Source organism: Dryobates pubescens, chromosome Z (assembly GCF_014839835.1).
Source record: "Dryobates pubescens isolate bDryPub1 chromosome Z, bDryPub1.pri, whole genome shotgun sequence".
NCBI lineage: Eukaryota > Metazoa > Chordata > Aves > Piciformes > Picidae > Dryobates > Dryobates pubescens.
The window spans coordinates 1,938,451-1,964,331 of record NC_071657.1 but is presented as its reverse complement, the minus strand read 5'-3'; the positions used below and the strand labels follow the sequence as shown (position 1 = coordinate 1,964,331).

Here is a 25,881-nt window from a genome sequence, read left to right as displayed (position 1 = left end):
CCAACCCCCACCTGGCTACAACCTCCCTTCAGGGAGTTGTTGACAGCAGTAAGGTCACCCCTGAGCCTCCTCTTCTCCAGGCTAAGCAACCCCAGCTCCCTCAGCCTTTCCTCACAGGGATGTGCTCCAGACCCCTCCCCAGCTTTGTTGCCCTTCTCTGGACACCTTCCAGCATCTCAACATCTTTCCTAACCTGAGGAGCCCAGAACTGGACACAGGACTCAAGGTGTGGCCTAACCAGTGCTGAGTACAGGGCAGGATGACTTCCCTGCTCCTGCTACTCCTGATGCAGGCCAGGATGCCACTTGCCTTCATGGCCCCCTGGGTACACTGCTGGCTCATGTTCAGCTGCTCTCAACCAGCATCCCCAGGTCCCTCTCTGCCTGGCTGCTCTCAGCCACTCTGACCCCAGCCTGTAGCTCTGCCTGGGGTTGCTGTGGCCAATGTGCAGAACCTGGCACTTGGATGTGTTCAATCTCCTGCCCTTGGCCTCTGCCCATCTGCCCAGCCTGGCAAGGTCCCTCTGCAGAGCTCTCCTACCCTCTAACTGATCAACTCCTGCCCCCAGCTTGGTGTCATCTGCAAGTTTATTTTCAGTAGAGTCTTTCAAGTGTGGGGTGCATGTGGTGGCATGGTTTCATTTGACATAGAAGATTTTTGTGCATGGATGGACGAGATACACAGTGTGTGAGGTACAGTCAACTGGTAATTAATGCTTCAGTCATGAAGGTTTCACTTCTCCCAACCATCTTTTCAGTTGGTGCACGTCTTTCCCACCTCAAATGAGCTATTTCTCTCTTCTCAGGAGGCCTGCAAGACTGACCAAGGCTGACCAATCCCCAGGGATTCCCAAAGTGGCCACCTGCCTGTGCCCCACGGGTGGCATCAATCACCTCTTTTTCCCCTACTCCATGCCAATTTTTTGTGCCACTTGGTATTTCACAGCTATCAGGAGATGCAAGCCACAGTGCGTTGAAGAGGGAGTAAGGTGCTTTCTGATGTTGTGCTGGGAGTAGCCACAGTCTCCCCAGTCTCAGCTGTATGCGGTCTGACAGCCAGCTGACCTCCCCTTCTGAAATCAGTGCTGATTTTAGGCTGCAGCAACCACAATCATGGTGTCACAGCATGGATTTGGGCTGGAAGGGACCTTTAAAGGTCATCTAGCCCACACCCTCTGCAGTCAGCAGGACCAACCCCAGGCAGTGATAAAGGCTCAGTACAGAGCAGGTAGAGAGCAGCTCTGAAGGAAGAGCCTTGGGGGTGCTGGTAGCTGAGCAGCTGCCCAGGAGCCAGCAGTGCCCTCAAGCAGCCCAGCAGGCAGCTGTGTGCTGGGCTGCAGCTAGAGGAGTGTGAGCACCAGGGCAGGAGAGAGGATTCTGCCCCTTGGCTCTGCTCTGCTGAGACCTCACCTCCAATCCTGCCTCCAGTTCTGCTGTCCCCAGCAGGAGGACACAGAGCTGGTGGAGTGGGGCCAGAGGAGGCTACAGGGATGATCCAAGGGCTGAAGCAGCTCTGCTGTGAGGACAGGCTGAGGGAGCTGGGGGTGTTCAGCCTGCAAAAGAGAAGATTCCAGGGGGACCTTAGAGCTGCCTTCCAATAGTTGAAGGGATCCTGCAGGAAGGCTGCAGAGAGACTTGGCTGGAGGGTGTCCACCAATTGGACAAGGAGGAATGGTTTGAAGCTGAGGGACAGCAGGGTTAGACTGGAGCTGAGGAAGAAGTTCTTCAATACAAGGGTAGTGAGACTCAGGAACAGGCTGCCCAGGGAGGTTGTGGATGTCTCCTCCCTGGAAGTGTTCAAGGTCAGGTTGGATGAAGCCTGAGTCTAGTTGAGAGGCTCTGTGGTGGGGAGGTTGGAGTGGATGATCTCTGAGATCCCTTCCAACCTGAGCCATTCTGTTATTCTGTGATCTGCAGCTGGAGCAGGTTGCTCAGAGCCCCAAACAACCTCACCTGGAATGGTTCAGGGATGGGCCATCTACCATCCCATCCCTCTGGACAACCTGGGCTTGTCTCTCAGCACCCTCATCACAAACAATTTCTTCCTTCTGTCTAGTATAAATCTGCACTTTGAGCTTGTTTCAGGTTGGGGGTGGAGAAGATGTAGCTGGAGCAGCACAGAAACCAGTACTGATGGGTTTTGCTTCCAGTCCCTCATGTTGGTTGAATACTTAGATGATGCACATGTGCTGGGGTCTGTGCTGTACCACTGGGCAGCATCACCTTAGGTAACCTCGGATGTGCTGTGTTCTCTCTCTGCCCTGTCCAACCCAGTGGGCAGTGGTGGAGCTGGGACCTGCTCTGTGCCCCCAGATTAATGACCTGGACTTGGCTGTTGTGCAGAGAGGACTTCTTGCCTTGCTTTGCTAGTGAGTCCTTTTGGCCAAGGTGGCTCTACCCTTGTCTTAGCCTGTGGCAGTGTCTGCAGGGACTCTTGGGGGTGTCTGAGACGTGATAGGATCTCACAGGAAGCCCTCACAGAAGCCTGAGATGTGTCAGCTCTCACACCAGTCCCAAAACTCCTGGTGCCCTTTGTATTTCCCAGGTTTTCAGAGTACTTGAAAGAGCTGAATGTTCTGCACTCTGTGATTTCATGTTTTTTTAATCATCTCAGGTCACTTCAAAGGTCTTCCCCAAACCTCCAAGCGAAGCATTTGGAGCAATTACCTTGACAATATCCAGCTTTCTCCCCAGGCACCTTGTGGGATGTTTGGGTAGATGGGACTGGTTGGGTGAGTTATTCTGGTTTTCAGATGACTCACCATGCCCTGAGGGCTGCTGGCTGAACAAGAAACCTGCTGGTGGCTTGACAGCTAAGTGTTAGGAGAAGAAAGGAGAACATTGAGGACAGCTCCTTGTGTAGTGTTTCTCTTGGTGAGCTCCAAGTGTTTTCAGATGTGTCAAGCAGCTGGACTCCCAACAGTGGGCTAAGGGGAGGGAAAAACTGACTTGGTCTTGGGAGAGGACTTAAGGATATAGAATAGAATAGAGCTCCTTTACAGGATGACAGGATGATAGGGGCTGGAAGGGACCTCTGGAGATCTTGAAGTCCAACCCCCCTGTTGGAAGGGACCTACAATGATCACCTGGTCCAACTGCCTGACTCCTTCAGGGTGGACCAAAAGTTACAGCATCTTGTTATGAGCATTGTCAAATACCCTTCAGCAGTTTCAGAGGACATGGAGGTTGCTGAGTGTGCTTGATGAATCCTCATGAAGACAGAGGAGGTAGACACTAGGTGTGCTGGAGACAAACCTTCTCTTCCTTGGAACCTCCCACAGTGTCATCCCTTTGTGTGACTAGAACATGCTAAAGGACTCCAAATCAGGGTGCTGGGCGTTGGTGTGGGTTTGTAGGCGTTTGCACTTGGTGGTCTGGTAGCCAGAGCTCTCCTGGCTCATCAGGTCAGTGGTTTCCCTGGTGTTGCCCTCGACTAAAGCAAGCTGTTTGTTGTTTCCAGGAAGTGTGGGATCACAGCAGCAGTGGGAGCGCGGGATCCCGGCCGGGGTCGGGGTCCGGGCATGGGTCTGGATCCAGGTCTGGCAGCCACGGGAGAAGCAGCCAGTTGAGGCAATCAACCAAGGTATTCCTGGTAGTGGTGTGGTGAAGTTGTGTCCTCTACTTGGTGTTGGTCAGAGGCATCCTCCTAATGATGTGTCTTGTGTGTGTGTCTACGCCCAGGGCGTGAGCAGGGCACCTCAGAAACCTACTTAATTCACACATCGCCTGTGACCTGGCTCCCGAGGGCTGTAGCTGTCCTTTAGCCTCCAGAAGTCTCTTGAGATGCGCAGGATGCCATAATACTATGACCTAATGACCTAATTGTGGCCTTCCAGGATCTGAAGGGGGCCTACAAGAAGGCCGGGGAGGGACTTCTTAGGACATCAGGTAGTGATAGGACTAGGGGGAATGGAATGAAGCTGGAGGTGGGGAGATTCAGGCTGGAGGTGAGGAGGAAGTTCTTCCCCATGAGAGTGGTGAAGCCCTGGAATGGGTTGTCCAGGGAGGTGGTTGAGGCCCTGTCCCTGGAGGTGTTTAAGCCCAGGCTGGATGAGGCTCTGGCCACCCTGATCTAGTGTGAGGTGTCCCTGCCCGTGGCAGGGGGGTTGGAACTTGTGGTCCCTTCCAACCCTGACTGATGCTATGATACTATGGTAATACTGGGACAGAAGTCCTCACTCAGCTGGTGTAGTACTTTGGAAATTAGGTTCTTGCTTTTTTCTTTGTGTGCAGTCTTGGAGTGTTTTAGCTGTGGGAACTTAAGAGCTGATTCTATGCCTGTAACTGTTGTTTGGCAAGGCTGTGGAGATGTGAGTGGACACCACACAGGAGGTGTTAAATTGTGACCTTCAGCCCAGCTGCTTTCTGTGGGAACCATCAGCAGAGCTGGACAAGGGAGTTACCTTCCTGCCCTGCAAAAAGACTGTAAGAATTTGCTTGTGGTTTGGTGTGAGGTCTGTTCCTTCAACTCAGACCAGGGAATCCTTCTGTGTGTTAATTCATTGACTTCTGTCCTCCTGTCTCCTCGTGGAGGTGCTGTTCTTCTGCACATGTGAGCGGTGGTGGTGCCAAAAGTGGAGGATAGAATCTGGTAGATTGAGGGCCAGTGGTCAAGGTTATAGAATCACAGAATGGTGTGGGTTGGAAGACAGGTCTGAAGATTATCTGCTAAAGCAGGGGCACCCAGGTTGCCCAGGATCATGTCCAAGCACACTTGAAATGTCTCCAGAGAAGGAGACTCCACAGCCTCTCTGTGCAGCCTGCTCCAGGGCTCTGCCAGAGTCCATTCATCCATCTCATCCATCCTGGAGAGCTCGAGGAAAGAGTCTGTTGTCCTGGTTAAACCAAACCACAGTGTTGCTAAAAAGTGGTAGTGCTTTCTTTTGGGAGCAAGAGCAAACATTCCCTCCTTTCTTTGAGCAGCAATAATACTGTTTTGTTGTTTTTTCACCTCAAAATGTCAGTGTTTTTCTTATGAGAGCTCACAGTTTTCAACAAGGAAACCTCTTTCTGGAGCCTTTTCAGACAGTTCAAAACCTATTTTGTTTCTTTTCTACCAGAGCACAGCCTGGGGTTGTAGTCAGCTGAGGAGGAGGAGGAAAGATGGGGGAATCTTCCAGGAACATAGACCTGACAGAGTCTGAAGAAGTAACACATGAAAGAGGCTAATCCCTGAATTTAAACCATGGACTCAGCCTACCACTTGGCATTGTTTGTTGTTAACACCAAGCACCATGGTGAGCTGATGCTGTCACAGCCACGGGCTTGTAAGACCTTAGAGGTGATTTGGTTGGAAGAGACCTTTAAGGTCATCTCATCAAGTGGAGGGGGCTTCTCCACCCCTTTACTCTGCCCTAGTGAGGCTACATCTGGAGTAGTGTGTCCAGTTCAGGGCTCCCCAGTTTAAGAGAGATAGAGGAGAGTCAAGGGGAGGCTACTAAGATGCTGGGGGGGGGGGGCCTGGAGCATCTCTGTGAGGAGGAAAGGCTGAGAGTCCCTGGGGCTGTTGAGCCTGGAGCAGAGCAGCCCCAGAACGGATCTGAGCAATGCTCAGCAAGAGATAAAGGCTGGGGGGCAAGAGGCTAGGGCCAGGCTCTGCTCAGAGGTGCCCAGGGACAGGACAAGGGGCAGTGGGCACAAACTGCAACCCAGGAGGTTGCATCTGAACAGGAGGAAAAAATTCACTTTGAGCATGCTGGAGGCCTGGAGCAGGCTGCCCAGAGAGATTGTGGAGTCTCCTTGTGTGGAGAGCTTCTAGCCTGCCCTAGCCATTGTGCTGCTGGGCAAGCTGCTGTGGGTGCCCTGCTGGAGCAGGGGGCTTGGACTGGATGATCTCCAGGAATCTTTTCCAACATCTACCATTCTGTGAAGTCCACTCCTAGGTCACCACAAGACCACAGCCCTCAGCATCCCATCTGCCTGTGAGGAAGACCACAATGCCATATTTGTGGTGGTTTGGTGGAGAGTGGTAGTGAGCAGCAGCAAAGAGGAGCCAGTGTGACACTGAGCTGGGCTTTGCAAAGCTGCTGCTTGCAAGCAAATGCTGAATGTGTGGGGAATTTGCTGAAGCTGCATGCATGGGTCAACAGCCAGACTACACGTGGCAGGTGGCGTGGTCCATCCCTCTCTCTGTGTGGGCAGCTGCAGGGGTTGGGCTGGGGTGGATGGAGATGCTGTGTGCTCACAGGGGGCTGGAGGACAGAGCTCATGGATGTGTGTTTAAACCAGCTGCCTGTGGGATCCCTGACCTCTGTAGGTACTGGCATTCCTCTTGCCACTGTCTCCCTCAATCATTGTTTCTGGGGGCTTCATTACTTTTTAGCAGTTCCAACCCACTTTGCTGTGGAAATGGCTGTCTGGAGCTAAGGGCTTGCATGGTGCAGCTGCTTGTGGCTGTGAATGCAGCCCTGGAGGAACTGAGAGCAAGTCACTTCTTTTCTTACATACATGTGACTTAGAGGGAGGTTATTTTGTTTTGGTCCTGGGCTTGAGAATTGGCTTTTTAGAATCACAGAATGCTTTGGATTGACATAGACCTTTAAAGGTCATCAACCCCACTGCAGTCAGCAGGGACCTCTGCAACTACAGCAGGTCTCACAGAGCCCAAAACGACCTGACCTGGAGTATTGCCAGGGATGGGACCTCTCCCACCTCTCTGGGCAGCCGGGGACAGGCTCTCACCACCCTCAGTCTCAAACATTTCTTCCTTCTCTCCACTCTCAATCTCTCTCTTTTAGCTTCAAGCCATCACCCCTTGTCCTGTCACAGCAGGCCCTGCTCCGAAGCCTGTCCCCAGCTTTCTCCAAGGTCTGCTTTGGAGTGTTATTAAGTTGTGGTGCCCTGCTGTGAGTGCTTTACAAACGCCCTGCAATGCAATTTGCCTTAGGCAGCAAACGTGTTCCCTGCCTATGGGAGTCGAGACAGATACCAGTCTTAAACACAGGTCATCCGAGCCTGACCTGTCAAGGACGCCTGGGAATGACCCTAGTGACTCACGGCTTAATGACAAGTGGCATGGTTGTTTGGCCTTGGTGCCATCTTAGTGGAGCCTGGCTGGAGTCGAGAGACCACATTGCAAACTTAACAGGACTTAAAAGTGGCTTAGAAGAATGCTGGAGAGAGACTTGTTCTCAGGCTGCTGTTGTAACAGGACAAGGGGTGATGGTTTGAAACTAAAAGAGGACGAGTCAGGCTGGACAGAAGGCAGGGATGTTTGACAGTGAGGGTGGTGAGAGCCTGTCCCAGGTTGTGCAGAGAGATGGGAGATACCCCATCCCTGGCAGCATTCCAGGTGAGGTTGTGTGGGGTTCTGAGCATCCTGCTCTAGTTGCAGATGTCCCTGCTGACTGGGGGTGGTGTTGGACTGGATGAGCTTCAGAGATGCCTTCTAACCCAACTCATAGAAGAACAGAATGTTAGGGTTTGGAAGGGATCTCTGGAGATCATTGAGTCCAGCCCCCCGCCAAAGCAAGGTCACCTAGGGTAGGCCACACAGGAATGCATCCAGATGGGTTTTGAAAGTCTCCAGAGAAGGAGACTGCACAACCTCTCTGGGCAGCCTGCTCCAGGGCTCCAGCACCCTCACAGTAAAGAAATTTCTCCTTCTGTTTAGGTGGAACTTCTTGTGTTCCAGTTTGTACCTGTTTCCCCTTGTCCTGCAACAGGACACCATTGAAGAGAGCCTGGACCCTTCTTCTTGACACTCACCCTTCAGATATTTGTAGTCATTGATAAGGTCTCCAGTCTGGGACCAACTGGCTGAACCCTCTCTGTGGGGTGTCACAGTTCTGGAAGCGATGGGGTCTGCAGTGCTGCAATCCTTGTGCAGGGTAGAAGCTTAAATCAGTAGATGGCAAGGAATTTATTTATTTTTAGAAATCTTTTAGAAGATAAATACAATCCTCAGAAGTTAACTTGGGAGATAAAGTCTTCTTTCTGCTGATTGTGTGATTCTGTCTACCTGAAAGGAGGTTATAGCAAGGTTGGTGTTGGTCTGAAGCAGCAAGTGACAGGATGAGAGGAAACAGCCTCAAGCTGAAGCAGGGGAGGCTGGACATCAGGTGAAATCCTGCTTCACTGAGAGGGTTGTCAGGCTCTGGACCAGGCTGCCCAGGGCAGTGTTGAAGTCCCCATCCCTGGAGGAATTTAAAAGATGTGGTGCTGAGGGACATGGTTTAGCAGCAGACTTGGAAGTGTTGGATTAGTGGTTGGACCTGATGATCTGAAAAGTCTTTTCCAGCCCAAACAATGCTATGCTACCATTCTAAGATCTCCTCTCAGTCTTCTTCTCTTTTCCAGACTAAACAGCCCCAGGTCTCTCAGCCTTTCCTCACAAGACAGATGTTCCAGTCCCTTGATCATCCTTGTAGCCTCCACTGGACACTTGCTAGTATATCCCTGTCCCTCGAACTGGGGACCCCAGAGCTAGGGACAGTACTCCAGTTCCAATACTCACCAGGCCAGAGTAGAGGGGGAGGAGAACCTCCCTTGACCTGCTTAATGCACCCCAGAATGCTGTTGGTCTTCCTGGCCACAATCATTCTATGATTGGCCAAAATCATTCTGTGATTCTATGCTTGGAGCATCCTTGAGAGGTCATGGAGGTCATGATCTGGGAGGACCAGGAGCTGCAGCTTCCTTTGAGTGGGACCATCCAACCACTGCCTAGAAGTTTGTCCCCATCTTGTCTTCTGCACCATGTGAACCATTGCTGCAGTGTCCCCTGACTGCTGGGATTAGTGTCAGGCCTTTCCCTCCTGTGCTCAGAGGTGGAGCACTGATGAGCTGACGCTCCAAGGAGCTGCAGGGGAGCTTGGTGAGACAGCTTCTGCAGCCTCTGCTTGCACCATGGATTAGGAGGTGTCAGAGCCAAGGCTCTCCACCCACATCCACCCAGATTTCCAGACAAGGCTGGGAAGGCATTTGCCAGGCACTTTATATCAGCTCTCTAGAAGGGGCCTTTCAGAAGCCCTGCCCTGAGCTGAGTTTGGGCAACAGTGTGAGGATGAGACCTGCTGGATTAGGAACCCATTTCATCTTAAATTCTGGCATTTAATTGCTGATTTGTTGCTGATTTGTCTCAGCTTCATTGCAACTGGTTACTTGTTCCCAGTGTTCCTCTCTTGAGCCCAAATACTTTATTCTTAGGACATTCTGTTGTAGCTAGCTCATTGACAAGTCCTCAACGTGTCCCATGTCCATGGGAAATGAAAGGAGAAATGGATCTGTGTGCAGGAAGTTCTCCCTGCTTTGGGTGAGAGCTGTGAAGACCTGAACATCCATTTTAATTCTGCTGCATGAGGAGGTTTCTGTATATTTAGAGAACTAAATTCTCTCCTTGGTGGGAGAAAGTTTTGCTTATGTATTTGCCTAAAATAAGAAGATCTGCTTCCAGAAGTGATCAGGAGAATTCTGTGATTCAGAGAATCACAGAGTTACAGAATGGTTTGGGTTGGAAGGGACCTTTAGAGCTCATGCAGTCCAACCCCACTGCAGGCAGCAGGGACATCTGGAACTAGAGTAGGTTGCTCAGAGTCCTGTCTAGCAGTGGTTCCAGGGATGGGGCATCAACTACTTTCTCTGGTCAACCTGAGACAGGCTGTCACCAGCCTCAGTGTCAAACATCTGTCTTCCTTCTCTCCACTCTGAATCTCCATCTTTTAGTTCAAACCACCACCCCTTGTCGGGTCACCAGAGGCCCTGCCTCAAAACTCTGTCCCCATCTTTCTTCTTGGCCTCTTGAAGCGCCTCAAGGCTCCCTGGAGCCTTCTCTTCTCCAGGCTGCCCAAGCCCAACTCTCTCAGCCTGCAGCCTCCCAGCAGAGCCCTTCCAGCCCTGCCAGCATTGCTGTGGCCTCCTCTGGCCCTGCTCCAACAGCTCCCTGTCTGTGCTGAGCACTCCAGAGCTGCCCCAGCACTGCAGGGGGGGTATGAGCAGAGCCCAGCAGAGGGGCAGAATCCCCTCCCTGCCCCTGCTGCCCACACGGCTGGGGATCAGCCCAGGACACAGTTGGCTATGGCACACACCAGCACCCCCAAGTCCTTCTGCACAGGGCTGCCCTCCAGCCCTTCATCCCCCAGCCTGATACCAGGGGTTGCCCTGATCCCTGTGCAGCACCTTGCACTTGCCCGTGTTGAACCTGATGAGTTTCAGCTGTGCTCCCCTCTCAAGCTTGTCCGAGTAGTTTCTGATAGTTTGTCTCCCTGCAGAGACTTGACTTGCAGCTCCCTGAAGGTTAGAATTGTAATCCATGGATCCCTTGGAGCAGACAGAAAGGTGGAGCAGTGTGGCTGTGTTTGGAGTACCTGCTGTCTGCTGTGGTTCTTGTGCTGGCAGTGGCTGCGGAGTGTAGCCTGCACGAAGGATGCACGTCCTGCTTGTTGGGTGAAGACTGATCACCTCTTGGTCTGATTGGGATCTGGGGCCTCATTCAGAAATGGTCAATGCATTGGGAGTCTTTAGTGTCTCAATTAATAGTAAAGGTTACTAATATTTGAAGAGAATGTGAAATGACAGGATGGGGAAGCTCTGGAAGCCACCTTCTGCAGCACGTTTCAGCAGGGTGGGACTCCTTGGGGCTGAAATAAATACTCTGAGTGGGTGTAAGATGAGGAATAATGTGTGTCAGATACGCATTTATGTGTCCATCTCAGGTGAGTCTGAGTCAAGTCTGTTTTCTTGAATGGCAAAACCCAGCCTGCTTTGCTGCTTCACCTGTAACAGGTGGAGAGAGCAGCCCTCTCTCTGCAGGGGGGACATGTGTAGGCTGGTGACTCTTCAGGGGCCAAGAAAGATGGCTGTGGGGTGTTTGCTCTTGCTTTGGGTCACAGTTTTGTTTCTCAGGGGAAGGAATCTTCACTTTAGTGTTGGTGGGATGTGTATCACAGTAACCATGTGAGCTCATTTGCTGGTGTGCATGGCAGAGGTGGCATAGAGCAGGGGTCTGATGTCCTCTGCCCGTTGTTAGAGCAAGGAGAAGTCATGCCACCATGACTCCTTGAAGAAGCAGGCAGGCTTTCCCTCTAGTCATTGGTGACAGCAGGCTCTGGTAGCTGTTGGTGACTATTATCTCCACCCTTGGAGATACTCAAAAGCCATCTGGATGTAGTCTTGGGCACCTGGTTGTAGGTGGCACTGAGCAGGAGAACTGGAGCAGATGAGATTCAAAGGTCACTTTCCACCTCAGCTGGTCTGTGGTTCTGAACCTGAGCGTCTTTGTGTCTCAGATGTCAACTTACCTACCTTGGTGGGTCTTGGAGGCTGTGAATGGTGGAGTAGGAGGACAGGGCTGGAGACAGAGCTGAGCCTGCATGTTGTCTGCTCCATGTCATCCACAGCTCTCTGTCCCCAGGGCTGAACTCTCTTGCTCCTTGCCTTCACAGTGTGCAGGGGATCACATGAGAGTGGAGGAGCTCATGTGCAGAGCCAGGACACCTCTGTGGCTGGTGGTGGGAGTGGCAGTGCCACAGCCCAGCTAGCTCTGTGTGCCTTCCAACGAGTAACCACCTTTCCCTCCCTTCTAGAATGGCAACAAGGAGAGCTCCCTTGACATGCTGGGCACGGATATCTGGGCTGCCAACACCTTTGACTCCTTCAGGTAAGCTGGTTTGAAAATGCTTTCAGAGATAGACTGTGCCCTCTCTCAGCTTTTGCCCATGTGTCCATCCTCCCAGTACCCAGGCACCACTGAGCACCCTGCTGGCACTCATCTTGCTCCTCCTCCTGGTGTAGCCCATGGCACTGAGCACAAGCAATCCACATGCCTAGGATTTGCAGTGCAGACATCTGAAACCTGTGTGGATATTGAACAGGTTGTGATTGTGAACAGGTCAAATCATGTTCCAACCACTTTTCTTTCCAGTGGGAGAGAAAAGTGAGGGGGTAGCCAAATGCCAACTGAAGTTCTCTACTGAATATTGAATTTGCTCCAAAAGTACCTTTCAAAAGGAAATGTAAAGCAAAAGGTGTATTTTTTTTTTGTTGCCCTCTTCTCTGAGGAATGAACTTTGTTCCTGTTCTGCAGCAGTGCTCTTGGTCAGAACAAACTGCAGGATTTCAGTCTGCACAGAGATCTGCTGTGACCCAGTGAGAATTCTTTTACCTTTTCCAGGTTTCATAAACAGACACCATAGGGGTTTTTTTTTCACACTTTGGGCTAAGGTTTGGTAAGCCTTAACTGGCTTTTACAAATGCTTTAGTGCTGAATACCAGGTACAAACCAGTAACAGGTCCTTCTCTGGAGACTTTCAAAGCCAGCCTGGCTATGTTCCCTGTGTGGCCTGCTCTAGGTGATCCTGCTTTGGCCAGGGGGGGTCGGACCCAGTGAGCTCTGGAGGCCCCTTCCAACCCCTGACATTATGTGGTGCTGATTCTGTGGTATGATGCTGATTGTAATCATCTGAGAGCTGCACAGGCAAGACTAGAGGCAGCTCTGAGCTGCTGCTTCAGGATTTTACTCTTCCATTAAGTGGAGGTGCAGTCATGCGTTGGCTTCACAGCTGCTGGGAAGAACTCTTCAGCTGTTGCTTCAATTGTTGTGGTTTGAGCTCAGCCAGCTGACAGCAAAGCACCAGGCAGCAGCTCACTCACTCCTACCCAGCTCTGGTGGGATGGGGAGGGAAAAAAAATATACCAAAAGGCTTTGAGGATCAAGAAGAAGGACAGGAAGGGCTCTCTCACCAGTTATGGTCATGGACAAAAAACAGACTCAAGGTGGGGAAATGAAATCAGTACAATAAAAGCAGAACTACCACCAGTTTGCTAACTGAATCACAGTAGGACACTGATAAATGTAACTTGATCTTAAATACACCTTCCCCCCACCCCTCCTTTCTTCCTGGGTCTAGCTCTGCTGCCTCCTACCCACCAGCAGCACAGAGGGGCAGGGAATGGTCAGTCCCAGTCGATTCCATGTTGTTACCGCCACCCCTTCCTGAGGGCAGGAGCTCCTCACAATCCTCTCCTGCTACATCATGGGGGAAACAAACTTCCACAAACTTCTCCAATTAGCATGGGTTTCTTCTGTGGGCTGTTGTCCTCCCAGCAATGGACTTTTTCAGGGCAGGCTACCCTCAGATTCATGGACTTCTTCACAGTTACTCCCCTACTCCAGCATGGGTTCCTCCACAGGCTGCAGATGAGATTCTGCTCCCCACCATTGATGTCTAAGAACTGCAAAAGCTCAGCCTGCCATCTCACCACAGGCCAAAGGGGAATGGCTTCTCCAGCATGCCTCCCCACCTCCTTCTTCAGTGACCTAGGTGTCCCCATGGTTGTCTCTTCCCTGTCACAACTCCTCTCCAGCACAAAAGGACTCCCAAACCCAAAGAAGATCACCCAACAGACTTTCCCCTCTCAAATATCATAGAATCATAGAATGGTCTGGGTCGGAAGGGACCTCCAAAGGTCATCCAGTCCAGCCCCACTGCAGTCAGCAGGGACATCCTCAACTAGATCTGGTTGCCCAGAGCCCTGTCAAGCCTCACATTGAATATCTCTGGGGAGATACGTACCACAGAGATGCCGATCAGCTTGGTCTTGGCCAGAGGTGGGTCTCATTTGAAGCCAAAGGAGTTTCCTGAGACTTCTTACAGGAGACACACAAGTAGCCCACTCCCCTGCTACCAACCCCCCAGCATGAACCAAACACATCAGCATGGGGAAAGTGGTGATGCATGACTTGTGCCTAATTTTATGCATATCTCTCTCTCTGCTTGGAGCACTGCAAGAGTCTACAGGGATTGGGTTCCCACTTGCTCCAGGCCACTAGAGCAGGCAGGTTGTGCAGGGCTAGGGAGAACCTCTTTATTGCATGGACCAGAGCACTGCCACTACATGTTGCAATATTGCCTTGATAGAGAGGGCAAGTGTAGCTTGCCAGGTTTGTGCATCAAAACTAGGAGTGTGGAGATCAGCATCTCCAAGAAGCCAGAAGAAATGAGAAGCAGCAGCTTGCAGCAGAGGGAAGGCTGGAGGAGGCCTGCATCCGTGTGCTCTGCAGCGGGGAGCGGTGCTTCCAGGAGCGCCAGCTTTCCTTGTCTGCAGGCTCTGACAGTGCCAAATGCTCCTCAGCTGGGTGGTGTTTTAATTAGTGGTGGACCTTCTTTCTTTGTCTCTCCCTGTTTTTGCCTCCCCTAGTGGTGCCACGTGGGACTTGCAGCCTGAAAAACTAGATTTCACCCAGTTCCAGAGGAAGCTCCGGAACACCTCCAAACACCCGTTGCCTCACATAGACAGAGAAGGGTGAGTGCCATTCATGCTTATCTGATGCTCTCCACACAGGTCTCCTACTGCTCTCTTGTTGTAGGAACACTAATCTGATGGTCTGGCCCCTGTGGAGGGTGAGAAGAGGTGCTGGACCAGGGATAAGGTTTTGAGGATGTGACAACCAGTCTGTCTGGCTCTTCCATCATCCAGTTCCAGGCTGGAGCAGAGATGCTCACTCTGTTTTGCATTGTTTGGTAGAGTTCAGTCTCTAAAGCAGGCTGGATCCAAGTCTTCTAGATCCAAGCTGAGGTCCAACAAGATCCAAGTCAGCTTTACTGGTCAGGTTGGATGAGGCCAGATCTGAGCAACCTGATCTAGTTGAAGATGTGCCAGGTTATGGCAGGGGCAATGGACTAGAGATGGCCTCTGAAGGATCTTCCCAACCCAAACCAGTCTATGATTCCATAATTCAGGTCTCATGAACACCTCTGAATATTGCAGGAGAGGTCCTTGCTTAGTGCTGATTGTGGTTACAGTTCCCACAAGTGACAGGGCTGCTGTCACATCCCAGCAAGACTTCAGGGAAGGAGAGAGCATCAGTGTGATCCATACAGATCCAAGTGTTCATCCCCCATCTACAAGCCATAAAACTCTCAAAACATTAAGCTGCCCTTTTTGGTGGTGACATCCTCCAGGGACTTCAGTGGTGTTGTTGGATTCCTCTTTGGTTGTTGGTTGGTCATACTGGCATGACATGGATCATCAGTGTGGCTTAGATGGACACCGCTGTCTCTGGGCAGATTCTTTGCACATTGAGAAGCAGTCATAGTTTTGGGTTTCCTCTCCTTATCATTCAAGGTGTAGAAGAAGGAAACAAACCAGAATGAGTCTCAAAGATGATGTTCAGATGATTACAAATGGAGATTTCTGGGCTGCCCAGAGAGGTTGTGGAGACTTCTTCTCTGGAGAGATTCCAAACCTGCTTGGACACAGTCCTGAGCAGTCCTGAGCAACCTGCTCTGAGTGACCTGACTTTATCAAGGGGAGTTGGACTAGATGATCTCCAGAGGTCCCTTCCAACCACCCCCATGCTGGGATACCATGACTTCTCACTGCCATTTTGTATGTGGGGATGGAAATCCTCTCTCAGAGAAGCTTTTCTGTTGCTTAGTTGGTTCAGCATCAGCAGGTAGCTCCTGTACTGTGACAGAAAGACTCCCATGACTCTGTAGGGCTTTTTGTTCTGCATTGTAAGTGTTTACTGCAGCAGTTTTCAGATCATTGGGAACAATGTGACATGAAATGTCTAACCCACTAAGTGCCTGGTTCTGCAGATGGTTGTGAAAAAGGAGATGAAGGCCTCTCTGTGAAAAATGGTGTAAAATCATACAGCCATAAAATCACATCATGGCTTGGGTTGCAAAACACCTTTAAGGTCATCAAATCCAACTGTTAACCCAGCACTGCCAGGTCACCATTAAGCCATGTCCCTCAGCACTACAGCTATTCAATCCCTCCAGGGATAGGGACTCCACTGCTGCCCTGGGCAGCCTCTTCCAGGCCCTGACAACCCTTTCAGGCAATAGATTTTTCCTCATGACCAGCCTCAGCCTCCCCTGTCACAACTTGAGGCCTTTTCCTCTTGTCCTATTGGTAGTTACTTAAGAGATCCTTCACCAGCTTCATTGCCCTTCTCTGGACATTCTCCAGCCCCTCAATGTCCTTCTTGGAGTGAGGGGCCCAAAACTGAACCCAGGATTTGAGGTGTGGCCTCACCAGTGCCAAGTACAGGAGGAAGATCACTTCTCTAGTCCTGCTAGTCATGCTGATATTGATTTCAGCCAGGATGCTGAGGTCTTCTTGGCCAGCTAGGCACACCCTGGCTCATCTTCAGCCAGCTGCCAACCAGAACCCCACCATGTCTTCTGCTGGGCAGTTTCCAGCCACTCTGCCCCAAGCCTGGAGCCTTCATGGGGGTGTTGTGACCCAAGTGCAGAGCTCAGCACTTGGCCTTGTTGAACCTCATCCCATTGGCCTTGTCCCTTTGATCCAGTCTGCCCATGTCCCTCTGTAGAGCCTTCTCACCCTCCAGGCAGATGAACACTCCTGCCCAACTTGGTGTCATCTGCACACGCAGGGAGGGTGCCCTCAGTCCCCTCATCCAGACCACAGATGAAGATGCTAAACAGAGTTGGCCCCAGTATGGAGCATGTTTTGACCTAAAGCAAATGTTTCATGGACTGCAGGTTCAGCACCTCTGATTACCTACACATCTTTCAGTGTCCTAATGAGTTTCCACTCAGCTTACTGTTTTTTTGAGCCTGGTGCTTCAGCACATGACTTTTTATTTTCCTTTCCCCCCCAATTCCTTTCCCCCCCAATTCCTTGCCCCCCCAATTCCTTGCCCCCCCAATTCCTTGCCCCCCCAATTCCTTGCCCCCCCAATTCCTTGCCCCCCCAATTCCTTGCCCCCCCAATTCCTTGCCCCCCCAATTCCTTGCCCCCCCAATTCCTTGCCCCCCCTTCCTTTCCCCCCCCTTCCTTTCCCCCCCCTTCCTTTCCCCCCCTCCTTCCTTTCCCCCCTTCCTTTCCCCCCCTTCCTTTCCCCCCCTTCCTTTCCCCACCCTTCCTTTCCCCCCCCCTTCCTTTCCCCCCCCCTTCCTTTCCCCCCCCCTTCCTTTCCCCGCCCCTTCCTTTCCCCCCCCTTCCTTTCCCCCCCCCTTCCTTTCCCCCCCCCTTCCTTTCCCCCCCCTTCCTTTCCCCCCCCTTCCTTTCCCCCCCCCTTCCTTTCCCCCCCCCTTCCTTTCCCCCCCCCTATTCCTTTCCCCCCCCCTTCCTTTCCCCCCCCTTCCTTTCCCCCCCCTTCCTTTCCCCCCCCCTTCCTTTCCCCCCCCTTCCTTTCCCCCCCCCTTCCTTTCCCCCCCCCTTCCTTTCCCCCCCCTTCCTTTCCCCCCCCCTTCCTTTCCCCTTCCCCCCCCTTCCTTTCCCCCCCCTTCCTTTCCCCCCCCTTCCTTTCCCCCCCCCTTCCTTTCCCCCCCCTTCCTTTCCCCCCCCTTCCTTTCCCCCCCCCTTCCTTTCCCCCCCCCTTCCTTCCCCCCCCCCCCTTCCTTTCCCCCCCCCTTCCTTTCCCCCCCCCTTCCTTTCCCCCCCCCTTCCTTTCCCCCCCCCTTCCTTTCCCCCCCCCTTCCTTTCCCCCCCCTTCCTTTCCCCCCCCCTTCCTTTCCCCCCCCTTCCTTTCCCCCCCCTTCCTTTCCCCCCCCCTTCCTTTCCCCCCCCCTTCCTTTCCCCCCCCCTTCCTTTCCCCCCCCTTCCTTTCCCCCCCCCTTCCTTTCCCCCCCCCTTCCTTTCCCCCCCCCTTCCTTTCCCCCCCCTTCCTTTCCCCCCCCTTCCTTCCCCCCCCTTCCTTTCCCCCCCCTTCCTTTCCCCCCCCTTCCTTTCCCCCCCCCTTCCTTTCCCCCCCCTTCCTTTCCCCCCCCCTTCCTTTCCCCCCCCCTTCCTTTCCCCCCCCCTTCCTTTCCCCCCCCTTCCTTTCCCCCCCCCTTCCTTTCCCCCCCCTTCCTTTCCCCCCCCCTTCCTTTCCCCCCCCTTCCTTTCCCCCCCCCTTCCTTTCCCCCCCCCTTCCTTTCCCCCCCCTTCCTTTCCCCCCCCTTCCTTTCCCCCCCCCTTCCTTTCCCCCCCCCTTCCTTTCCCCCCCCCTTCCTTTCCCCCCCCCTTCCTTTCCCCCCCCCTTCCTTTCCCCCCCCTTCCTTTCCCCCCCCTTCCTTTCCCCCCCCCTTCCTTTCCCCCCCCCTTCCTTTCCCCCCCCCTTCCTTTTCCCCCCCCCTTCCTTTCCCCCCCCTTCCTTTCCCCCCCCCTTCCTTTCCCCCCCCTTCCTTTCCCCCCCCCTTCCTTTCCCCCCCCTTCCTTTCCCCCCCCTTCCTTTCCCCCCCCCTTCCTTTCCCCCCCCCTTCCTTTCCCCCCCCTTCCTTTCCCCCCCCTTCCTTTCCCCCCCCCTTCCTTTCCCCCCCCCTTCTTTCCCCCCCCCTTCCTTTCCCCCCCCCTTCCTTTTCCCCCCCCCTTCCTTTTCCCCCCCCCTTCCTTTTCCCCCCCTTCCTTTCCCCCCCCTTCCTTTCCCCCCCCTTCCTTTCCCCCCCCCTTCTTTCCCCCCCCCTTCCTTTTCCCCCCCCCTTCCTTTTCCCCCCCCCTTCCTTTTCCCCCCCCCTTCCTTTTCCCCCCCCTTCCTTTTCCCCCCCTTCCTTTTCCCCCCCCCTTCCTTTTCCCCCCCCTTCCTTTTTCCCCCCCCCTTCCTTTTTCCCCCCCCCTTCCTTTTTCCCCCCCCCTTCCTTTTTCCCCCCCCCCTTTCCTTTCTCCCCCCCCCTTTCCTTTCCCCCCCCCCCTTTCCTTTCCCCCCCCCCCTTTCCTTTCCCCCCCCCCCCCTTCCTTTGCCCCCTTTCCATTTTCTTTCTGCTTATTTCCCCTTGTTTTCCCCAATTCCACCAAGACTGGTTGTTTTCTGACTTCTGGGCACTGATTTCCTGGGTCCTGTGCCTGTCAGAATTTCTGCCTAGTATGTTTTTCAATGACATCTTCTCACTAACTGATCAATCATTGTCATTCTTGCATGATAAAAACAGATCACCTAAATTGTTTGAGAATGCAGAAGGATGATGATTATTGTCCATTTTTTTCCCTTCTTCTCTATCATTTTCACTACAAAAAGGACATTGAGGTGCTGGAGTGCATCCAAAGAAGGGCAACTAAGCTGGTGAAGGGTCCAGAGCAAAAGTTCTGTGAGGAGGGACTGAGGGAGCTGGAGTTGTTTAGTCTGGATAGGAGGAGGCTGAGGGGAGACCTCATTGCTCTGACAGTTGGAGGTGAGGTGGAGGTGAAGCAAGTAATAGGAGAGGGAATGACCTCAGGTTGTGCCAGGGGAGATTTAGGTTGGACATGGGGAAAGATTTCTTCACTGCAAGAGTGGTTAAGGATTGCAACAGGCTCTGATTGCAAACTCTCCAGCGAGTGATTACCTTCAGATTGGGTTTTTTCCCCCCTCTTCTGGTAGAAGAAAGTCCCTTCAGCTGCCAGCTCTGTGTTTGGTCTGTCTGTGTTGGGCTTCTCACCCCAGGTTTGGGGTTTGTTTCTGTGCCTTTCAGATTGTGTGTTTGTATTGTTCCTGATTGCTGTTTGCTCTGGGAGATGTATGTTTGTGCTTGTGCACTGACACCTTTCCCAGCAGGGGAGCAGGAGCTCCTGTGGAGACCAACAAACAGCACTGCTTCAGAGGAAACATTTTTCATTACATTTTTATGTCCCCATTGTGTTGTGGGTTTTTTTTTTCCCCTCCCCTTTCTTCCAGTTGGGCTTTGCTTTCAATTTTGTTTGGTGTGGGCACTGAATCACCCAGCCCTACAAGCTCAGGGCTGCCTTTGCTTTGCTCGCTGCTGCTGCTGTTGTTTGAATGCAGGGGTGGGTGGTGCAGGTGGGGAGGACTGAGTAGAGCATTTAATTCTTGTATTAACAGCTCCGTGCCCACGTGGGAGTGCTTTGGAAACCCAGGGGGGGCTCTGTATTTCCATGAGGGTCCTTTCCTCTAAGAACTGATCTTCCTCATGTGCCATAACAGGAAATAAACTTAGATTGCAGAGAGGTTTCACCTGGTTTTGTTTGTTCTCTTCTTGTCCCAGGCTTGGAAAAGGGAAGTATGAGGATGGTGATGGCATCAACTTGAACGACATAGAGAAAGTCCTTCCAGTGTGGCAGGTAGGTGATGAAGATGCTGTGTGGTGGAGGCCAGCAGCTCCTGACCTTGCCTTTCCTTGGGAAACCCTCCCCAGAAGAGGGAAGGCTGCTGGGCTGGATGTGCTGAGCTGTGGACCTTTGGTGTTTGTGATGAGCAAGTCTTCCTGTGAGCTTGAGTGCTGGGCAAGGGGCAGTTACCATGGAGACTCTGCTGGGAGGTGGTTTGTTGAGGACAGTGTATGTGCTCATGTGTAAATACATGGGATCATGTATTTCGGGAAAGGAGGCTGTGAAAAGCACCAACAGTTCTGACAAAGGGTTGATAAACTGCTGCCAGGAAGCCAGCAGTGGTGGCCCAGATGTTTCCCCCATGGGGTGTGCCTGTGTATAATTATGTGCAGGGGTCATCCACTGGTATGCTTTCTCCAGCCTGTGCCTTCTCCAGATCTCTAGTTCCAGTCTAGTTTTGGTTGAATCATCTTTGATGCTTGGATACTGGGGTGCTTGGATATAGGAGTCCAGCTGAAATATCAGTTTGTTAGCAGTGTGTAGCTTCTCATGGAACCATGTGTTGGGTTGGAAGGGACTGTTTAAAGCTCATCTGGACCAGCCCCCCTACACTCACCAGGGACATCTGCAACTGCAGCAGGTTGCTCACAGCCCCAAGCAGCCTCACCTGGGATGGTGACAGGGATGGGGCATCTCCCACCTCTCTGGGCAGCCTGGGACAGGCTCTCACAGTAAAAACTTTCTTCCTCTCTAATCTGAATCTCCTTATTAGGTTTCAAACCATCACCCCTTGTCCTGTCACAACAGGCCCTCAGAAAACCTCTGTCCCCAGCTTTCTTCTAGGCCCCTTGAAGCACTGCAAGGCCAGCAGAAGGTCTCCCTGGAGCCTTCTCTTCTCCAGGCTGCCCAAGGCCAACTCTCTCAGCCTGGAGCCTCCCAGCAGAGCCCTTCCAGCCCTGCCAGCATTGCTGTGGCCTCCTCTGGCCCTGCTCCAACAGTTCCCTGTCTGTGCTGAGCACTCCAGAGCTGCTCCAGCACTGCAGGGGGAGTCTGAGCAGAGCCCAGCAGAGGGGCAGAATCCCCTCCCTGCCCCTGCTGCCCACACTGCTGGGGTTCAGCCCAGGACAGGGCTGGCTGTTGCACCCCCTAGCACCCCCAAAAGCTGCACAGGGCTGCTGTCCAGCCCTTCATCCCCCAGCATGGATTGGTACTGGTAACTGTCCTGATCCCTGTGCAGCACTTTGCACTTGGCCTTTTTGACCCACATGAGGTTCACATGGGCCTTCTTAAGCTTGTCCAACTCCCTCTGGATGGGTCCAGTCCCTCAGGCCTGTCAAGCACAACACTTTCAGGAGTCACAGTCCTCAAAGGAGCAGAGCTTCTAGGGCTAGGCAAGGTTCTCATGATGCTCAGTGGGGGTTTTTTTGCTGTCATCTGCTCTTTGTCCCCAAAGCTCTTTGTGCTGTGATAGGGTTACCCTGTTCAGTGTTGGGCAGAGAGCTCCCTGAGCTGCTGGCTCATGCATCATATGAGGAAAAGCTTTGCTCCCACTGCAAGCCATGTGATAGTCTGCCTCACTATTTCTTTTGGGCGAGCTTGCTGGCACCAACTATGTGTAGCAGTGAAAGAGTGGAGAAGTGCTGCTGACTTTGGCAGGCAGGAGCACTGCTTGCAGCTGCTTTCTGCTCAGTCTTTTCCATGCTTGGTATGTCTGGACTTCAGGTCACAGAGAGAAAACATCAGCTGATCCAGACCCCACTAATTCTTCAACAGAAGATCATTTTCCCTGGGGAATAACTGGAAATGAGGAATTAAACCATCTTTGGTGAGAGGAGCTCTGTTTCTTCTCTAGGATATAGCTTCTTTCCTAATCAACAGCTGCTGAGTAAGTTGGCTGCTCCTGGTCCAGTCATCTCATCCTGTCCTAACACCAGGCTGAGTCACAGTAATGCAGAATCACAAATGGTGGAGAGTTGGAGGGGACCTCTGTGGACCATTCAGTCCAACCCCCCCTGCTCCAGCAGGGCACCCACAGCAGCTTGCCCAGCAGCACAATGCCCAGGGGGTATTTGGAATCTTTCCAGAGCAGGAAACTCCACAACCTCTCTGGGCAGCCTGCTCCAGGCCTCCAGCATCCCTCACATCAAAGAAGTTTCTCCTCCTGGTCAGATGGAACCTCCTGCCTCTTATCCTGTCCCTGGGTACCCCTGACAAGAGTCTCACCCCAGCCTCTTGCCCCCCAGCCTTTATCTCTTGCTGACCATTGCTCAGCTCCCCTCTGGGGCTGCTCTGCTCCAGGCTCCACAGCCCCAGGGGCTCTCAGCCTTGCCTTCTCACAGAGGTGCTCCAGACCCTTCAGCAGCTTTGTAGCCTCCCCTGAACTCCTTCCAGTCCATCAGCTCCAGTGAATTCATTCCAGTATATACCTCAATATCTACCTTTAATTGCTAGTGTGGCACCTCCATGCTGGAAGACCAGGTAGGAATGGTGGACTTGGAGTTTTGTTTGTGCCTCAGGGCAGATTGGTGCAGTGCTGCCTTATGCTGGGGCCAGGCTTACCTAGATACATCCAGTTACATGTGCTGGTGGGAACTGGGAGCCAGCTGGTTCTGGGTGAAGACTGATTTTATTTGGTGTTAACACGTGCACTTGTTGCAGACAGCTGCTTTGATCCTGACCTGTGACCTGATCTCACTGGGTTTGAAGGTGTTTGAGCAGTGCTGACACTGGGTTTGCTGGTCTTCATCCCTTGCTTCAAATGGCTCTGGGGAGGGCAGTGGGTTGGGGCACAAGGGAAAATCTTGGTGTTAAGCCCATGGGGAGAAATCTTTCACCATCCTTAGGGCTTTCCCACACTGTGCTGATGTTTGTGTCACAGCCTGAGGAAGAGGCTTTTCAGGTTGTAGAGGCATTAGCCCTAGCTCTGTCTGTTTTTAAGAGCTGTTGTATGAGGATGGAGAAGCCAGAGTGAGCATGGATTTATAGAATCACAGAATGCTTTGGATTGGAAGAAACCATTAAAGCTCATCCAGTGCACCCTCCCTGCAGTTATCAGGGACATCTGCACCTACAGCAAGTTGCTCAGAGCCCCAAACAACCTCACCTGGAAGGTTATCAGGGATGGGACATCTCCCACCTCTCTGGGAAACCTGGGAGAGGCTCTCACCACCTTCAGTGTTGAACATTTCTTCCTTCTCTCCGCTCTCAATTTCCCTCTTTTAGTTTAAACCATCACCCCTTGTCCTGTCACAACAGACCTTGAGGAAAAAAATCTGTCCCCAGCAATTTCATCAACTGCTTTTAAGTCCTGCAAGGCCACCAGAAAGTCTCTCTGGAGCCTTCTCTTCTCCAGGCTGCCCAAGGCCAACTCTCTCGGCCTGGAGCCTCCCAGCAGAGCCCTTCCAGCCCTGCCAGCATTGCTGTGGCCTCCTCTGGCCCTGCTCCAACAGCTCCCTGTCTGTGCTGTGCTGAGCACTCCAGAGCTGCCCCAGCACTGCAGGGGAGGTCTGAGCAGAGCCCAGCAGAGGGGCAGAATCCTCTCCCTGCCCCTGCTGTCCACACTGCTGGGGATCAGCCCAGGGCTGGCTGTGGGCTTGCTGCTGGATCATCTTCCAGCACAATGTAGATGCAAGCATTTTGCTGATAAATGTGCTTCAGCAGCTACAGCAGACTTGAGAGCATCCATTTTGAGTGAGGTAGTGAGTCTTAGTTGCAGGCTGATTTGAAATTTGATTTCTTTTGAGGGTAAGGAGTGGTTGGAGGTTGAATCAAGGTGAGGGTTGGTCTCTTCTCCCAAGTGGCAGGACAGGAGGAATTGCCTTAAGTTGTGCCAGCAGAGGTTTAGGTTGAACATGAGGAACAACATGTTTTTTTCCCCAAAAAGGGTTGTCAGTGCCTGGCCCAGGCTGCCCAGGGCAGTGGTGGAGTCCCTATCCCTGGAGGGCTTTCAAAGCTGTGTGGATGTGGTGCTGAGGGACTTTGTTGAGTGGTGACCTGACAATGCTGGGTTGGTGGTTGGACTTAATGATCTCAAAGGTTTGTTCCAGCCAAAACAGCTGTGTGACTGATGTGGGACATGAATCTGGAACCAGCTTCCAGTGTTCATCCAGGTTTGTGTGCTTATCTGCAGAGAGAGAGAATCAGCAGCACCCCTGCTGGGTTAAGCACAGCGCTCTGGATTTATGGGGTTTACTGTAAATGAGTTAATTTGCTGCTGGAATCTCTCAGTAGTATGTCAGCAGCATGCTGCAAGGGAAACCTCAGCCTCTCTGGCAGGCAGAAAGTGGAAAACCAAAACATCCTTGCCCAGCTCTCCTTCCTCAGATCCACCTGAGGGAAGACGGTGATGTCCCAGCTTGTGTTTGGGAATCGGAGGGGCAGGGGTGTTGCACTTCACGGCGTGCTTCTGCCATCTGGTGGACATCAGAGATGGGTGAATCCTGCCGTCCTGTGCTGGCCACGATTTCTTATAGATTCACAGAATAGTTTGGGTTGGAAGGGACCTTGGAGACCATCTAGTTCCAACCTCCACACCATGGGCAGGGTCACCTTCCGCTAGCCCAGGTTGCTCAAGGCCTCGTCCAGCCTGGCTTTGAACACCTCCAGGGAGGAGGGGGCATCCCTGGGCAACCTGTTCCAGTGTCTCACCACCCTCACTGTAAAGACTTTTTTTTCTGCTATCTAGTCTAAGTTTACCCTCCTCAAGCTTAAATCTATTCCCTCTTGTCTTATCACAGCAAGCCTTTGTAAAAAGTCCCTTCCCAAGGTCTTGTTATTCCTTCAAAGGAACCTTTACAGCTGCTGTTTTGAAACAGCCTTCTGCCCTGTCTTCTCAGAGCTCACCTGAGGTGTTTGGGTTGTGCTGGTCAGTAGGTTTTGGTTGGAAAGCTTCATGGCCAGCAGCTCTCGAGGTTGTTGCTTTGGCTTAGCTCATGAGCTGAACCTCTTCATCTGTCCTTACTCATAGGAATTTGTAAGCTGGGTTTGGGCACTGACTCAGCAAAGTGCTGCCAAAAAGTGGCTTTGGAAGAAAATGATCTTTTGAAGATAAATATTCCTCATTCATAAGGTCTGCTTTTTTACTGCACACTGGGGAGGACTGCTTAGAGAGGTCCAGCTCAGATGTAGAGGCACTCTTCGTCATCCCCTCTGTTTTCACCTCAACTGGTTTATTGGAGGAAACCATGTAACCATCTTGGCATCATCAAGATGTCATGGGAAGGGCTGAATCAGTGCATTTTGGTTTTGCTGCCTTTGGCAAACACTTGGAAAGGCTTCCAGACTTGAATGTGTGACAGCCAAATGGTCCTAGATAGGATGTTCAGGCTGGAAGCCCTTGGCAAGCTTCACTTACAGAGAAAACAGCCCAAGAGGTCATGTCCTACCAGGTAACCCCAGTCCTCCCTGTGAAGCTGCTGTGTAGCTCAGCAAGGATACAGGAGGCTGCTTTCCCCAGGAACAAGCTGTGAATGCTGCAAGACACCAGCAGAGAGTTTTGGGACACATGCCAAGTGGTTTCTGGACTGGCACCTTGCAAGTTTTGGCTTTCAGTTTGCTGGACTTGTGCCTTCAGGATGGACCTGCCCTCCTCCAAACAGGGTGGCTGTGCCTTTGGTTGCCAGCTGCTCTTTTTCTTGTGTTGTAGGAGGCAGGAATTCTTAGGCAGAAATTGCCTACTGGGCCTCACTGGTGCTGTGGAATCAACTTGGAAGACAGCATTGATGTCATCTGGTTTGGCACCTGGATTGCCTCACAACTCAGCTCCTTCCATTTCCTTACTGATTTTTGACCCTCTTTGTCATATGCTTGGACTTACAATAAGCTGCTTGTTTTTCTTCTGGCTTTGGTTGTCATCCAGCTTCCTTGTTGGATGAGAAACAGAGGAGCAGCTCCTTAGGAGCAAGGCAGACTCCATAAACCGTTCATAGCATCATGGAATCAGAGAATCATT

At 52.4% G+C, this 25,881-nt stretch overlaps 1 protein-coding gene across 3 annotated transcripts in view; it reads left to right on the top strand.

Annotated features, from left to right (window-relative positions):
• The window catches only part of CTIF (cap binding complex dependent translation initiation factor), a 218,403-nt gene that overhangs the window by 56,718 nt on the left and 135,804 nt on the right, over positions 1-25,881 (top strand). For 2 of the 3 annotated variants that reach the window (XM_054179023.1, XM_054179022.1), the window contains exons 4-6: positions 11,522-11,595; positions 14,136-14,240; positions 19,868-19,943. In XM_054179023.1, coding sequence (XP_054034998.1) covers positions 11,522-11,595; positions 14,136-14,240; positions 19,868-19,943 — 255 coding nt within the window. Of the gene's footprint in view, positions 1-3,459; positions 3,583-11,521; positions 11,596-14,135; positions 14,241-19,867; positions 19,944-25,881 lie in introns of all 3 variants that reach the window. The other variant, XM_054179024.1, reaches the window with a different exon arrangement.